This window comes from Cynara cardunculus, unplaced genomic scaffold (genome assembly GCF_001531365.2).
Source record: "Cynara cardunculus var. scolymus isolate 2C unplaced genomic scaffold, CcrdV1 Un_Scaffold_541, whole genome shotgun sequence".
Classification (NCBI taxonomy): domain Eukaryota; kingdom Viridiplantae; phylum Streptophyta; class Magnoliopsida; order Asterales; family Asteraceae; genus Cynara; species Cynara cardunculus.
Genome location: NW_020200585.1, coordinates 69,219 through 86,157, shown reverse-complemented (window position 1 = coordinate 86,157; position 16,939 = coordinate 69,219). Strand labels below are relative to the sequence as shown.

Below are 16,939 nucleotides of genomic sequence, written 5' to 3'. Positions count from 1 at the left end.
AAGTTATAGTGTACTACTAAGTAGTCACCCGAAAAAACATACAGTCGCAACGTAAATCTAAGTCATTTTTGCACAAGATTGTCATACTAATAGCAATGAGAATGTTGCATAGGTAATAAGATTAAACCCTAGTGATCTAATACCATCACCATACACCTCATCACTGAAAAGTCTGATGCTTCTTCAGCCTGAATCAAAAAACATCGACATCCGGTACAGAATGAGTTGCCAAAGAAAGAGAATACACCCTGCAGTTATCCTTGAAAGCACAACTCATGCATAAGCTCAACATATTGCCTACTATAGGAACTTTGGCCATCAAATAAAGAATAAATTGAACAAACTCATAGGGATCCTACCCATCTTAATGCATTAAATATAATTGGCTAGTAAAAATTCACCCACGGAAGTGCTAAGTTCTCACTTGTCAAACCCAAACCAGACTTTTCCACAGTCAAATGCTTCTCTAAGAAGAAGCACAACCGCGACTGCTGATGAATACACTGAGGGTAAACTGGCCCTGAAGAAATAGTTTATAGCCTCAAAGGATAAAACCATCAGAAAGCCATAAAGATAACAGCTTTATGAACCACCATCATGTTTCGGCTAGATTGTACTCCAGCCTACAAGCACTTATATACAAATCATTCTCCAAGCACAAAGAGAAGAACTTCATTGAGAATTTGAGATGCTATGGCTCCACTTTACTGCACAAACGTCTCAATATTTCAATTGTACCACTTTCTTCTCTTATCAACCTATAGCTAAATAAACCTGGCATGTGGATGAAAACATCAATAAGATAGATGACAGCCATCACAAGTTTATTATGGAAAAGGCAGCAAGATAACATATGTTTTTTAAATGCTGCCAAACCTTATCAAATCCTCAAAGGCTCAAACGCACTTAAAAGAAACTATCATTAATGGTACTATAAGAACCGAACTTATAAGTACGAAATTGCTACACTAACTTCTCTTAACCGAATCCTACCCTTTCGGTCTCCCACTGTAATTGCAAAATAAAACCGCTATGATGGTATCTAACAGGGGAACCACCCATTCTGTGGTCTTTGCAACTCCTCACACTACTAACTCTTCATGATAATATTCAAATGTACCCCAAACAAAATAGAACACGGATAACATTGTGTACTTTAAGAGAAAGTATACATAGCAAGCACATGAATGAATCACAATAGTATAAGCCTGTGGCATCTTGTAGATTCTTCTATTTTATTGGATTACTGTAGCAACTCTTGGATTCTTTAACAACATAAACCTATGACCTTAGCTTGTAATGGGATCTTGTTTCAGAAACAAGTAAAAAAAACATCATCAAGAAGATACAAAAGAGTCCATAATGAATTTATGCATCAAGATCACAATAAAACGCCAACTATAGTGCTTTACTATACCATCTTCTCCATCCTCTACTCTTAACAAGGAGAAAATTCTGGCCATGGTTGCTACTACAAAAAAGCAGCAAGACGATGTGGTTTCACTAAGTGGGACTTGAAAATTTTAATTGGATGTGGGCATTTACATGGAAACTGCATAAACTTAGATTTATGCCCTTGTAATGATTCCTGAACAGAAGTTATATAAGAGCAGTAGATTTACCTTATTAACTCCGTTGATCATGCAATTGCACAATTATATAATTATAACATGAAAAATCAAAATGGGGGTGAATCTGAGATTGAAACATACAATGCCGGGGTTTTCATGAGGATCGCGCTTATACATCATCACGTATTTCCCTCGGATATACAGAAATCGAAGATGACAAAACTCGCGGCCAATTGAATTGGTGCCCAAATGATAAACCCATCCGAAATATTCCAACCTCGTCCGACTAGACACCTTCTCCTCCGCCCCACTCTCCGATCCTCCACTTTCCGAAGACCCACCTCCTTGACCAACCTTCTTCATCACCGGCGGCGATTCCATCCCCTTCTCTCCGGCCAAAAATTATGTGGGTTTTTTGCAGATCCTAAAATTCAACGACAAGAGCGAGAGACTGTGACCCTTTTGTTGCTTATGCATCCAAGAAAACGGAGTAGAACGTTAATGGTGGTGGTGGTGGTGGTTGTTGATGTTGATTCTCTTGGGATTCTGGGTAGATGAAAGATGAAGAAATAAAGAAATGCCAGGTGGAAGATAATGTTACATTCAAATTTAATACGGTCATTTTTGACAGATTGGGGATTTCACGAGGGTTTGTTTCGGATATCTTGTTTCAAGAATCCGTTGGCGTCTAGGGTAAAGTTTGATTACAGAATCAATAAATGTATCATTGACAATAATATCGTCATAAAAAAAAATGTTTATATTTCGAAATTACCAACGGTAACCTTTATATATAAATTTCAAATCTTGTATCCTAATAAGATCAAATAATTGACAACGAATAATCATATAACTGTTTTAATCTGGTTATGTTTAATTATATGAATTTTTCTTTTATTTTTTAATTAATAACTTTTGTGTTTTCACTTTTAAACTAAATTATCTATATTATATTTTAAAACATTTGATAAAAACTTTTAAAAACTATTTCTTATGTATAAAATATTGTTTCTTAACGCATATTACTTAAAATTTAAGATTACAAGTAAATTGTGCGTAATAACAACTTATTAAAGCTCTATTTAAATTTGTATAACTAACTGCATATAAACATAATCAAATACAAGATAAATATCTTATTTTAAATATAAAAAAGTTTAAAATATAATTAGGATAACCATTGAGTTCTAACAGAATCGTTATCTTTATAAAAAATTATATTGTTAAACCCAAAAAATAAATTACTTCACTATTAGACATAAATTAAATTATAATAAAAAATTGAATTAAAGAAATTATACAAAAAATGAGAATTTTTAAATAATTAATTTGATATTAATATCGATATATTTTTTCAAATTTTTATATCTTCAAATATATTTTTATTCAAAAGTAAAAACATTATCTTTGCGTGAATACCGTTCTAGTATTAAAAATTACTAATGTTTTAATCAAACAAATAACATCAAAAAACGAGAATTTCATTCTCTTCGTTGTGACATCTATCTCGATATAGTTTTTTTTTTCTCGTTTTAATCGTTATTTACGTGAAATCTTATATATGTGTAATATTCATTATGAATATTCATGTATGTTTAGGCTTGTACAATAACTCAACATTGTAAATTAGTAACTCAACATCACCTTTTTCAACACTTTTTTCAACGTCGTAAATACGTAACCTGACACCGTATTTTTCTTCACTGTAACCCAACACCCATAGAGAGCGATCGAGAACCCGGCGAGACCGAACAAGAACCTATCAAGACCAATCAGAACCCATCGAGACCGGTCGATAATCCATTAATTGACTTGGTGTATGTTTATGTGTGTAAAACCATAACCTAACATCTTCATTTTCCATCAAGAACCTATCGATTGATTTATTATGTGTTTGTGTGTGGAAAATCATAACTTTCAGCTTTTATAGAGACGGATTGGGACCATCGAGACTAATAAAGACCAATCGAGACTAATCAAGAACCATCCATTGACTTTGTGAGTGGTTCTGTGTGTAAAATCATGACTACCACCTTCATTTTCTATCGAGAGCGATTGAAAGCCTATCGATTGATTTATTGTTTGTTTGTGTAAAGCCATAACCTACCACTTTCAGCTTTTATCGAGAAGAATCGGGAACTTATCGAGATCAATCGATAACCCAATAAAGAAAAAATAAAATAAAAACTAGAGTATGTAGAGTTGGAATTATAATATATTTATGATTAATAGTATGTATATGCATGATGAATATCATGGTGAAAAATAATATTTATGATAAATATCATACTAATATAAATAATAGAGAGTTGTTGTATACACTTGATCATATATAGATATTCATGATGAATAGTATGTATATTCATGATGAAAGTTATCGTAAAAATGTATATTCATGATGAATGTTATAGTAAAAATGTATATTCATGATGAATATCATACTGTTGTATGGATATTGAAAAGTGGTTATACATGTGAATATATATATAAATATTCATGATGAATGTATATATATATATATATATTCATGACGAATGTATGTACATTTATGATGAACGTTATAGTGAAATTGTATATTAATGATGAACATCATATATATTGATGTATGAGTACAAAAGAGTTTTTGTACACACACACACACATATATATATATATATATATATTCGTTATGAAGGTTATAGTGAAAACGTATATTTATGATGAATATCATACTTGTTTATAAATATTTAAAGAGTTGTTGCATATACGTGAACTTACATGGATATTCATGAGATCGGATCTCACGGTAATCACAAATTACTGAGTTTTCCCTTGAATTGCCCCCCTATATATGTGACGTTATTCTTAAGGCACTAAGGACATGTTTGTTAGTAGCTTAATGAGCTTAACAAAACTCAAAACTTATGTAACACCTGGAGTTTCAATGCATACTCTATCGTTCCCCTTTATAATATTTATATCGTAGCTTGTAAGTTGGTTTACTTTGGGTATATTAGGCAAAGAGAGGCTCAAATTGGTGAAAATTAGAGAAAACTATCGATACAGTGGGGCAATAATGCCCAACGATATTGACAAAGGGCAAAATAGCCGGTCACGGTCAGGGGATGGTCTCGGTACACTTAGGGCTATAGTGTTTGTCGATAGTGACATGTCAAGATCACCGGGAAGGGGTCCTACACATTAAAATCCGATATTTTTCTACCTTTTTAGCCATTATTCCCTTTTTTTCTCTCTCTTCATTGAAGACTCCTTAGAGCAATCCCTAGGACGATTTTGAAGGTCATTTTAGGAGCATTTGAGAGCTCTAACTCAAGGATTTGTTTATCTAAGTTGGAGATTCAAAATCTAGACCTCTTCTTCATCAATATACTTGGTTTCTAGGTTTTTTCATAACCTAGTATTATGAGTTCATCCTAACTTTTCTCAAACTTTATACATGTCAAAATGCTTTATTTTAGTCTCCTAAAACATTCCTCCTGATGTATTTTACATATTAATAAATGGTGGATCTTCAAAGTATGTGACATAACTTAGTCTTCTAAGGAAATATATGTTGTTTGGGACTTGAAACTCCATGATTTATGATTTTACTTGATTTCTACATATATATTTGGAGGCATTTCATGAAGATTGGTTTAACTTGGATTCATGAACTCTTGAGTAAAATGATAAATATGATATTTGGTAGGGAAGAGAAATGGTTTTATCGGGGGTTCAACATTAACCTATGTGGTAAATATTTGTGTCAAAATGACTATAAGAGGACACTCGATTGATGAAAACTAACTGCGCATGCAACCATTTTTGTGGTAAGAGACTATGACCCAACTACTCGATACAACGATCTATTAGATCGTGTTCTTAGGGATCGTGATGCAATCATATCACATCTCAACTGGGCCTGTATATTTCTAGGCTTTCATAGTAACTATATGCGTAATTATAATTGATCACTTTTGAGTTGTGACAAGTTTTAGACTAAATACAAATGGAATCCATAGGCATAGGAGTCGAGTTGATTTAACGGCGGATAATCTCCCCCTATGTAACTAGAATTAGACATTAGGTTATCGAAGGCTTTGAACTATAAATCACAGGTTGGTTGAACTCTAGCCATTGTTAGCTTGACGTAACTTCTAGTGAAGGAGTGCAACTAGGATCACGAGAGGCTTTGAACTATGAATCACAAGTTGGTTGAACTCAATGGTCGTTGATCTTTAATATGAGCTCTATGACATGGGATTGTAGTCTACTTTTGTGTTCCGCACTAACCATGAGAAAACTGGGTCTCCCCTCTCGTCATAAGATGTATTTTGGACCTCATGGTCTCTTGGTTGAAACGTATAAACTTGAGTATGTTTACTTTATTCATAAATGTTTGTTCTCACTAGCAATTAGTCTAACACTTTTCTTAAAATGACATGTATATCCGAAGTCTTGAGCGACGAGATGGGATGCCGATAGAGGCACTTTTATGGATGCTAGCTTTTGGTCAAATAGCGTCGTATATACATTGACATGATTCTTTTAGGAGAAATAAAGACACCCGTCTATAATCTAGACTTGCAATAGTTTAGATTAGTAGGTTATTATTTATCATCTTTATATTTGTGTTGTAAACTCTATACTAATTCCCCATTTTGGGTGATTTTATATTTGATAGGTTCTATTTTCATTTAGAAATTTAGTTTAAATTCGCTCATATTTTAGGGGTGTTACAGCTTATTCGGTCAAAACTTAATGATATAGAAAATGGCTAATTCAATAAGCTTCGTGGGGATCTTTATGCAGAAAGTCAAGTTTTTTTCCAAATTTATTCCTCCCAATTAAGACCACGCTCCTTCATCTATAATAAATCCTTCCCAAAAAAAATCTTAGTCTATACATACAAATTAATCCACACAGACAACTTTATTTATACATGACTTGATGGAAAACCAACCAAACAGTTGCTAAGAGCATCTCCAATAGATTTTAATAAAATAGAAAAAATGTTTTGTTCTCTATTTTGCTCCAACGGATTTTTTATATTGTCCTCTAAAATAGAGAAAACCAGAGAAAGATCCAATTTAAGAGAATTCTCTAAAACTTGATGTGTGTAAAGATAAATTAATTTTTTATTCATACCCACAAAAGAGATTGAATTATTATTTCATATAATTTCTTAAAAAGTATATTGGAATGATAAATTTTAGAATATTTTAATAATATAATGGATATTGAAATATCTAAAGTACAAAATATGTTATAGTCAAATGTAATTTTTATAAAAAAATTGATTTTTGGTTCTCTAATTTAGAGAAATGATAACAAATTTAATGGAGATACTCTAATAGATTAAAACAAACCAAGAAACAACTAAGTCATGGTTCAACAAAACCACCGGGAAAACTTAACCCACCATTTATAAGGCATAGAAAAGAAGGAGACCACAAAAAGCAACAACGAACCCCCTATGAAACACCCCAGATGACTAGAAAACTAATGAAAAAGCCAACTAAACGACCAAAACCAACTACCAAGAAGAAGAAACCAAGTTAGAACGCCACGAAGCCCATGAACTAAACCACAAGAGTGGTGTCTGATTGGTTTGAGTTTGACTCCAAAAGTCAAAAGTACCACGAGGTCACAGGTTCAAATCCAAGTAGGAATAAAAATCCTCTTGTGGCCACGGAGATTCAAATGCGGTGACTCTGGGTTATCTGCAAAACAGGTGGTCGCCCTAGGATTAGTCGGCTCACATAATGGGTTAGATATCCAGGTTAATAAAAAAAAAGCCCATGAACTAATGAAGGCTTGAGCATGATGAAACAACCAACAAAAAGAAAAGCAATCTCACACCCATGATTATGTTTATGTTAGATCAAATACTATTGTATTTGAGATCACCGATTACAAAGATTACGGTTAGAATGAAGGAGTCAAAGTGAAAATCAACATGAGTAAAAAAAGTCAAAGTTGTCAATATTAGTGAAAAGTCAACTTTATAATTAGAGCTTAGTTGTAGTTTACTTTGTAGTTTGACTTTGTAATTAGTCAATCATATAAATAGTTCTTGTTAGTTTAGTTGTTAGAAAGAACTCATATTGTGATATTCTAGAGAGGGAAACATGTTCTCGAGAGAAAAAAACAATCAATAACATGATGATTTTAGCTTTAATTGTTGTTCTTGATTGTTTAGATACATTGCTACTTGATCATTGTGGGATCTACAGTTTATCAACTATACAAAACGTCAAATGATCATGTCTTATATAAGGTGCATGATATATGAACCGACATAATGTATTATGTTTATCAACTTCGTTTAACACCCAGAACATTAAGTTCGCTCTCTATTTACCTATGCACAAAGACAAGTTTGTACATATATTGATTACTGAAGCTTAGTTGTAAAAGAAGTCTTGATAAAAATTAAGAAATAAAAAACGAGTTTAGATCTTAAAGCATCTCCAACAGCTATGCCAAAATGGAGAAAAGTGAGATTTTGACAATTTTTTTACTCCAATAGTTATGTTATCTTGTATGCTAAAATAAAGAAAAGAAGAAAGATAAGAGAAAAATCTCCAAATTTGGAGAAATCATTAAATTGAAGAGAGAGAAATAATATTTGATTCCTTCTCACCAATAAAGTTCAGGAGAGAGAAATAATATATTTTAATAATATAGTTAATGGTAAAATTGCTAAAATAGAGTAGTTGTCAGAGTTAAATGTATTTTTTTTAGAGATTTTAACTTTTGATGCTATATTTTAAAAAAACTATAGCATAGCTATTGAGATGCTCTTAGGTTTTATTTTATGATCAAACTTATTAGAAAATCGTTATAAATATTTTTGTGAAATTAGTTTTTTCTTTTAATCGAAACCTAACCACTAAATTATAATACAAACAACTTCTTTAAGTTTGTGTGCTTTTGTTGGTATGACAGTATCTGGAGTGGTTATTTGAGGCGTATGGTAAAGTTATTGATTAGTGGACTTGTTAACTACCTTAATGAAATTGCATACTATCATAATAAAGTAGGCTACAAAAATCGCTTTTAAATAATTTGTCAAACATTAAGTTTAATCTACAGTTGTTCACAGATAAGATGATCTGCTAAAAAAGGGTTTAGACAACAATTTCTTTACAAGTTTGACAGATGACAGGATACGCCTGACTTGTTAAGATTAATAAGTGAACACGAATGATGTTTAAAACAATTCCGAGCACCCACCCGACCCATTTATATTTTTACATAAAAATATAATTAATATCTTCTATATAAAAAAACTAGGTACAACTTTGTGGAAATTAAAAATACTAGAATTGAGAATTTGGGATTTAAAGTTGCTTTCTTTTTCAGATTCTATTCAACTAATATCTTGATTTATTCTTTATAGAGTGTGCATCAAGGGGGTCAGACAGGTTCGGGTGGGCAAATCAAAAACCCGATCGGATTTCAGATCTAGAGATCGAGCTCTGATTTTTGGGTTTCAGATATCAGATTGCTTCGGGTTTGGTTTGGTCGGGTTTCAGATTGAGTTACAATGCAAAAAATATATATTCAGTCGATTTAGAGGATTGATAACTTGATAGTATGCTTAGAAATTAGAAATTAGCACGACCGACAAGGATTTTTAGAATTTTCAAAATATAACTAGAAAAATAGATATATGTATATGGTATTTAAAGTATATATGTAAATATATTTCGGGTTTTCGGACGAATCGGGTGGCCAAAAATCAAACCCAAATTTTCCCTGGAAAGTCGGTTTCAGATTTTCGAATTTCGGGGCATCTGGGTTTTGCATTAATATCTTATTATCTGTTGGAATGAGTATGGATTTCAGGGCATCCGAATTTTACATAAACACCTCATTTTCGGTTCGGATGGGTTTGAATTTCAGATCTCAGGTTTTGCACACCCCTGATTCATTAGTTTGAAAAAAGTGTATGAGAATATGATAAACTGGTAGATAGGAAGGTTGTATATGCTGTTTTTTTTAAAGTATAAATAGTAGAGAAACCTAACTCGTTTATATTGAACGCAAGGACAATCATAAAACCCAAAAAATGGTATATCAATAGTCAAATTTTATACCAGTTAGTGATGCATCATTTAAGTAAAAACGAAAGTACATAACACATCCACCTTTTTTAATTAGGAATATTGAAACAAATAATACAAAAATATCGTTGTGGACAAATTGTTCATGAATTAATCGTTTTTGTAGTTTAGTCGTCTTAAAATAAAGATAAATGTCTGAATTAAAAAGATATCATATTCTTTTTAACATTCGTCGACTAAAGAAGTTTGAGTCATACCCCATATTAAAAGCCATGTGTCATAGTCTCATACCACTAATTAACACCAAAAAAGAGTAGCATTCCCACCAAATCAACCACTTGTACCTACGAATCCTTATCCAACAAAGCCTTCATGATTCGTGGTTATAAAAGATAATTAAATAACCCAAATCATCGTGACCAAATCCCCACCAAGCAATAGACAAGACTTTTGTGCCAATGCCCACTCAATGCAAACCGTGTTCTCTTTCTAAGTTTCACTTACATCAAACACTGATTCGTTTTCGTTTGTCTGTATTCAACGTTTTAGGATTTTTGGTTCGTATGATCAAAGAATGATCTTCAAGCATCTTTCTTTTGTCTATGTTATATCACACAATGATCAATCACCATAGATGCTCGAGTAAAGTTCACTTTTGGTCCTTAATGTTTGTTACTTTTAACCGTTCTCATCCTTCAACTTCGTTTTAGTAGATTTGTCCCTCACGTTTTTCTTTTCACAATAGTTTTGGTCCCTTCCTCTAACGACCATTAACTTTTTCTGTTAAGTCCAATTAAATGAGAGGTATTTTTGTTATTTACTCCTTTTAAACATTTTAACATTAAGTTTTTTTTTAATTAACCCTTTTAAATTAGAGGCAAAAACGTATAAATTAAAACTTGGAGGGTCAAAGATAAATATACTCATCTTTATCTCCTACCTTCCACTTTCCGTCGAACTATTCACCTCCTTTCTGGCGAAACCTCATTTTCCGACAAAAACCTCCTATCCTTCCATCTTTCTCAATAACATTGGTGAACCCGGTCCCTTTTTCCTAAACCACCATTATTACACCCAAAATTGGGATGGACAAAAATTTCCATAGATAAACCGAAAATGTGGTATACAAATATTAGAATACGAGCTTTACCCAAAAAGAGAACAATATACACCAGTTAATTACAATTGTAAACAAAATGGTTTGAGGTTAACAACATCCTAATATAATCTTTACATAACTAGATTACAATCGAATGTCACCTAAACCATCAAAAGACCATGTCACTGTTTAGCGTCCCAAAAGTATTCCCCCAAGGCTCTCCCTACAATGGTCGGTCAAACTTGCTTAGAAACCCCACCACTAGAATTTGAGATACAAGTCGACACAAACAAGTGTTAGACCAAAAAGCCTAGTGAGCATGAACATGAAGTAAGCACACAATTAGTTAATTAGGAACCATCTATAAATAAAGTATACCCTTTGTTTGAATCAACGGGGGAGACTTGTAACTATTGAGAGTGATGAGAACACAAGTATGTCACTCGTACAACGTTGTCGTATGACACTTCAAGACGTATTGTCCAAGTGTCCTAACGACCTCTTAGCAAGTTTCACCTTAAGAGTTGGTTGACCTCAGTGTCTATTTCCACAAATAACACCTTAAGGCTTGACATACTAATGTCTACCTCCAAAGTAATGCCTCAAGCAACAGAGTTCTTAGTGTCTACCTCCAAGGTATCACCTCAAGACTCAACCCTCTTAGTGCCTACTTGAAAAGTGCATCCAGTCATCTACTAATAAGAGGGGATATTCATTTGATTCAATTAGGGAAATCTACATCATGACTCAAAATGAAAGGCTATTAGTCTAACAACCATATTTTTCGTATCCAATAAAAATCCCCAAAACATGTTAACAATTTCACATAATAAAATCCATGTGGAGACCTCAAGACTTTAAGCTAACTTTCATATAAACATTTCTCAATATAAAGTCTAATCATTGAAGATTAAGTTCATGACCACAATATAATGGTTTTCTTAAAAAACACAATATGTTCTCCAAATGAAGTTATATGACCAAATCACCAAAAAATGAGATAATACTTGAAATAAAGCTAGAAATATAAGCAAGATAAACCTTTTAACATGCATCTAATTTTACAAAGCATTTTAACCCGCTTGCTAGGGTTTTAGAGAAAACATGGAAACTTAGCAAAACCCTAGAATGAAGAAGAAGATCTTGAAGCTTTGTTCCTATACTTGAATCTCCTAGCTTAGAGGCTCTTAAATGCTCTCAAATAACCTATTTTTCAGCCTTTAATGCTTCCCAAGACGAAATAAATGAGGAGAGGGAGAGGTAGATATGAGAAATAAATGAGCTGAGGGCTGAAAACCGACTTAAAGCTAATGCTTCGATATTTGACCCTAGATTCGCGGCACAAGGGTCGCCCATTTCCATCAAGGCCACTTACGACACCCGAAATACGAAGCTGATCGTGCGATGCAAGGGTCACAGTTCAAGGGTCGCGAGTCTCCAGATGCTTAGCTATGGTACATCAGATGTGACCCTGGCTTGAGGTGCAAGGGTCGCGGATGCAAGGATCACACCACCCCCATCCTAACGCAAAGTTCTCCAATCAGTATTCTTAGACTTATTCTTGCCAACAATTGATAAAAAAACATCCTCAATTATCAAAATACATAATAAAGGTCAATCTAAGATTAATATGTATAATAAAGCTTGAACTTTTACTTTCTCGAAAATCCATGTGCAACAACCATGGTCCGTGTCCTCTCCCTACAGTGACCCTCTTCCCTTTATAAAGTGTTTGGAAAGAGATAAAGTTGTGCTTTCGGATTGACCTTAAAAAGATATCTTTGCACTGTTTTCTACAATTAAGAATGAATTAACAAGATTCACGATTGGATCAGAGTAGGAAGAAGATGACTGATATGTATTGAGTATTCAATATATAAAGCACTAATTTCTTAGTTTTCAGTTAGTTTATTTTTCTTTTATCCCAATTTTGAGCCATTTTTATTATATTATTTTCCAAATATTGTTTCATGGAGCTAAAATAGTGATTTACTTGTTTTTACACCATTGAATAACAAATTTGAACTTATGCACAAGTTGTTTTGTGCTGCGACATTCCTGCAATAGTGAGCTGGTATTTTTCAGCTTTTTGAAATGCTTAATGAACTCGGCTCCTGGACAGACCTTTTTTGACTTGGAGACCATGTTTTGATGATCTTTTAGAAGATCCAAGGCTGTTATCTCAGTTGTACTTGGAGACCATGTTTTAATTGTAATTCATGTACCTTATGTTTGACTTTTTGGTAACCTTGGCCTAAGTTTGGGTTGTCATCTTCTCCCCTCTAATCTTATAAATAGAGGTGTAAGGTTCATAGTTTTAGGTATCCCAATCAGTTCTAAACTGATTTATCTCTCTAAAATTCAAAGCATTTTTAATATTAAGTCTTGTAATTACTTTAAAGCTTGTCATTTACTTTTTGCTCTTTAAATTCAAGTCATTTACTTTCTTCATTTTACTTTCAATTATGTACCTATGGGTGCTTTGAATGAATTTGATCGTACCATTTGCTACCAATGAAAGTTTTTTTTTTCCTTCTTTCCATTTTCTTTTTTCTCTCAAATAAAAGCCTCATTGGCGCCAAGCGTGAGGGAATGCTAGACGTTTGGTAATTTCTACATCTATGTTCGAACTCTGCCTTAAATAACATTGAATTGAAATTCGAGTGGCTGAAGCTGAACCAGCCTCTAAGGAACTCGACAAAATAGCCCCCGTAGAGTATACTATACTATCTCCCAACTGCTTCAGAGAGACAATTGGTAAAGGGTACGGATATGGGCTTTTAGTTTAATGTTTTTATTCAGTGGACGTGGTTATTGGCAAGAAACTATTGAATCCATCATTTGGGCTTATAATAAATTAAAAGTTGTTTATGCTGCCTAGCCGAGAGCCTTAAGCATTGTACAAGGACGTGCTGTAGGAGTAATCATTCTTTCATATACTAGGGGATTTCACTTGGAAAATATTGCAGAGTTCAAGGGAAATATCCTACATGGGGGCGAAAAAAGGGGAAGAGTGGGAAGGGGTTGATTATGTGAAAGTGAACAACAAAGAAGAAGGAGCTCGTAGCTGCAAAGAATTTGCAAAACCATGAGTAATCTTTCTTCCGCCATTGAAGAGAAGATTATTAGGGTTTGGGACATAGAGTTTTGAACGCCGGTTAAAGGGTATGCTTCTAGTTGCTCCAACTCCATAGCCGTGAAGAGGTCGACGACATGGAAGATATCACAAGTCCATACACACACACACATACACACACACATATATACATATATATTAGAGTTAATTATGTAACTGTTGGGTTACGGGATCTCAAGCACATCGAAAAATAAAACCGTAACCCTCCAAGGACCCATACGAACCGGAATAAATCGGGTGTTTCGAAAATTATACTTCACAATTAGCGAAACTTTGGATCACAGCAACAAACAAAACTTGATGCTTCCACGGAATCCACACGCACAATCCGAATCCTTTGCCTTCTCGTGATGCTAGTCACGGTTTCAAAACTTAGAAAGAAAAAGGAGCATATTGTTGTAGGTGGTTTTTAGGAAAGAAAATTGCAAGACCAAAAACTCACTAGCATAAAAAATGTCATACATTTTATATGGATATGGGATGTATGGCCTAACCATCACCATACCTCTACCATGCATCCACCATGCTTGAGTGTAAGACCTTCCATGCACCATCACTCTCTTACCAAGCCATCCCTAGTCATCTTTATTTATGTCCAACATAAATAATATCTGATTTTATTTAATCAGATTAAATCGATACAAATCAGATATGATAATTAAACATTTTAATTATTGAAACTCCTTATTCGAATATGTTCAAAGCGTGTGACCCAATGGGTTCTCGACATGTTGGCAATAAATATAAATCTCATATTTATAGTTATAAACGATGAGCGCTATATAGCAATACATCACCATTACCCAAATGACGAGAATTAGTGATACAACAAATTATCGGTTTGTAGTCAATTTTAGTTTTACATATTCAAATTCTTTTGTCCTTGATGTCCAAGTTAAACACGAGACATTGAATGTGTCATTCTTGTTATGTCCAATCTCTAGTTTCTTGATTCCTTAACATACTAATAAAAATAGATAATGATATCTCATATAAATTATCTAAGCATGCATGCATTTCTTTAGTATATAATTATTAAGGGGCCCAGAGACATCACTCCCGTCATAAAGGAGGGACAAATCCTATCTCGATACATGCTAATTATATCATGTGATATGCAACATACCCAACTATCATTCTGTCACCCAGTTACAGAATGATTAGAATAAATGTCAAAATACATTACTCACACATAACAAACTCCATGTTCTCAAATCAAAGAATTACATGTACATTGACCATATGAGAAACACTTATGACACTCACATGACATCCAATGAAGTGTTCTCATAACGAGTCACGTCCGATACACAAAATCTTCATTTTGTACCCATATGCAGATTCAATATCTCTATATGAATCCCTACATATGCTAGTCATTATCATAGTACTTCAACCTTAAACCCGAAATAATATTTAACTAGGGACATTTAAAATACATTATTCTAAGGTTATTTATTATGAATATTAAAACACAGAATATAATATAGACATAATAAAATGGGCAATGCATTTATATTTATTAATTTCATGAAATAAAAGTCAAAGTTACAATCATCATATGATTGATTTTTGGGCATTTACTAACAGTAACAAGTTCCTATAAGTGATGGTTTTAATAAAAATAAGAAAAAGAATGTTTAAAATGACTAAAATACCCCTCATTTGATTAGAGTTAACATACAAAGTTAAAAGGCATTAAGAGGAGGAACGAATATTGTTACAAAGTGATAAACATGAAGGACAAACCCGTTGAGAGACGAGAACCGTTAAAAATGACAAACGTCAGGGATCAAAAGTAAACTTTACTTTAGATGCTTTTATCATCACCATCGATCTGAACGTCCCGTTGAGTTCAACATATGGCTTTGACCAGAGAAGCCGATTAATGTAGGAGGTGATCTTCAAACCTAGTTTAAACAATGGGGTTTGTTATTAAAGCTTGATTATTTTTCACTTTTTAGCATCATTTGACCTTCTAAATTGCAATAACCAAATTTCAAGAGTAACCACAAGTTTATTTGAGAAATCAACTTGCAAAGTAAGGGGTCAAATAAATGATGACATGAGGGCCAAGTGTTCTAATGTTTACCAAAAACCCTTGTTTGAATAATAAATCTTAGGTATTAATTAATAAAATTTATTTTTGACATAAATGCTTTATCCATAATGGACCAATAGTTCCAAGATGCATATAACGCATTTCAAGAAATTTGCAATGAAGAGGGACATAATTGTCTTTTACTTTGGACCAATATGAGATATTGGTAAAACCTATATATTCATCATTTCTGGGTATACTATCTTATAAATCAGATTTATTAAAAAAATTTAAAAACAATTTTTAATGCATAAAGTACTATACAATTATGTGCAAAGTCTAAAAACTCTTAAAAAATAACTTATAATGCATTAAGTACTACTACTTTATGCATTCAATCTTAAAATATCTTAATATACAATTAAAATAACATATAGTACAAGTTACTAATGCACATTATTACTTTTTCTTTTCATGTTCCCAAAATAACTTTTGACACTTGTCACTCATGCTTTCATCCTCTCATACCTCTATGTGTTCTTCTCATCTCCCAAGGTGAGATTCAAACCGATGTTTACCATACGTTATTAAAAGTTCTCTCATTCAACTCCTATTCAATTGCTCTAGAACTCTCGGTCTCGCTCGTGATCTCTTGATTCTTTGCTCTTGGTGTAAATCGAACACATTTGTGGAGTCATGTAAATATGTTGGATTCTAAATGTAATTGGATTTTAAACTGTCATACAATTTTTTCCACCGATAGACTGTAATTGGAACCATAACTCTTATTTATTCAAATTGTATTAATATGTAACGACCAACTGTAACTTATATCACCGTTAAATCTTCTCTAATAAAACCAGTGAAACTTCAAAATCGTTAAAATTCACGGCTCTCGCCGCATTGCGTAGGTACACAACTAGTATTTTTAAAAAGACATCATACCCATTTGTAATTTGACTGGTTTTCTGGATTTATAATTTACAAAATGTGATCAAGTTAAAACCGGTATGCTTTAGACGAACATGAAGCAAGGTAATA

At 33.0% G+C, this 16,939-nt stretch overlaps 1 protein-coding gene across 2 annotated transcripts in view; it reads right to left on the bottom strand.

Moving 5' to 3' along the window:
- Positions 1 to 2,101, bottom strand: part of LOC112501762 (protein ENHANCED DISEASE RESISTANCE 2-like) — a 37,931-nt gene extending 35,830 nt beyond the window's left edge. For both annotated transcript variants that reach the window (XM_025105475.1, XM_025105476.1), the window contains exon 1: positions 1,713 to 2,101. In XM_025105475.1, the coding sequence (XP_024961243.1) occupies positions 1,713 to 1,952 (240 nt within the window). In that variant the 5' untranslated portion in view covers positions 1,953 to 2,101. The remainder of the gene's footprint in view (positions 1 to 1,712) is intronic.
- Between the last annotated feature and the right edge of the window lie 14,838 nt (positions 2,102 to 16,939).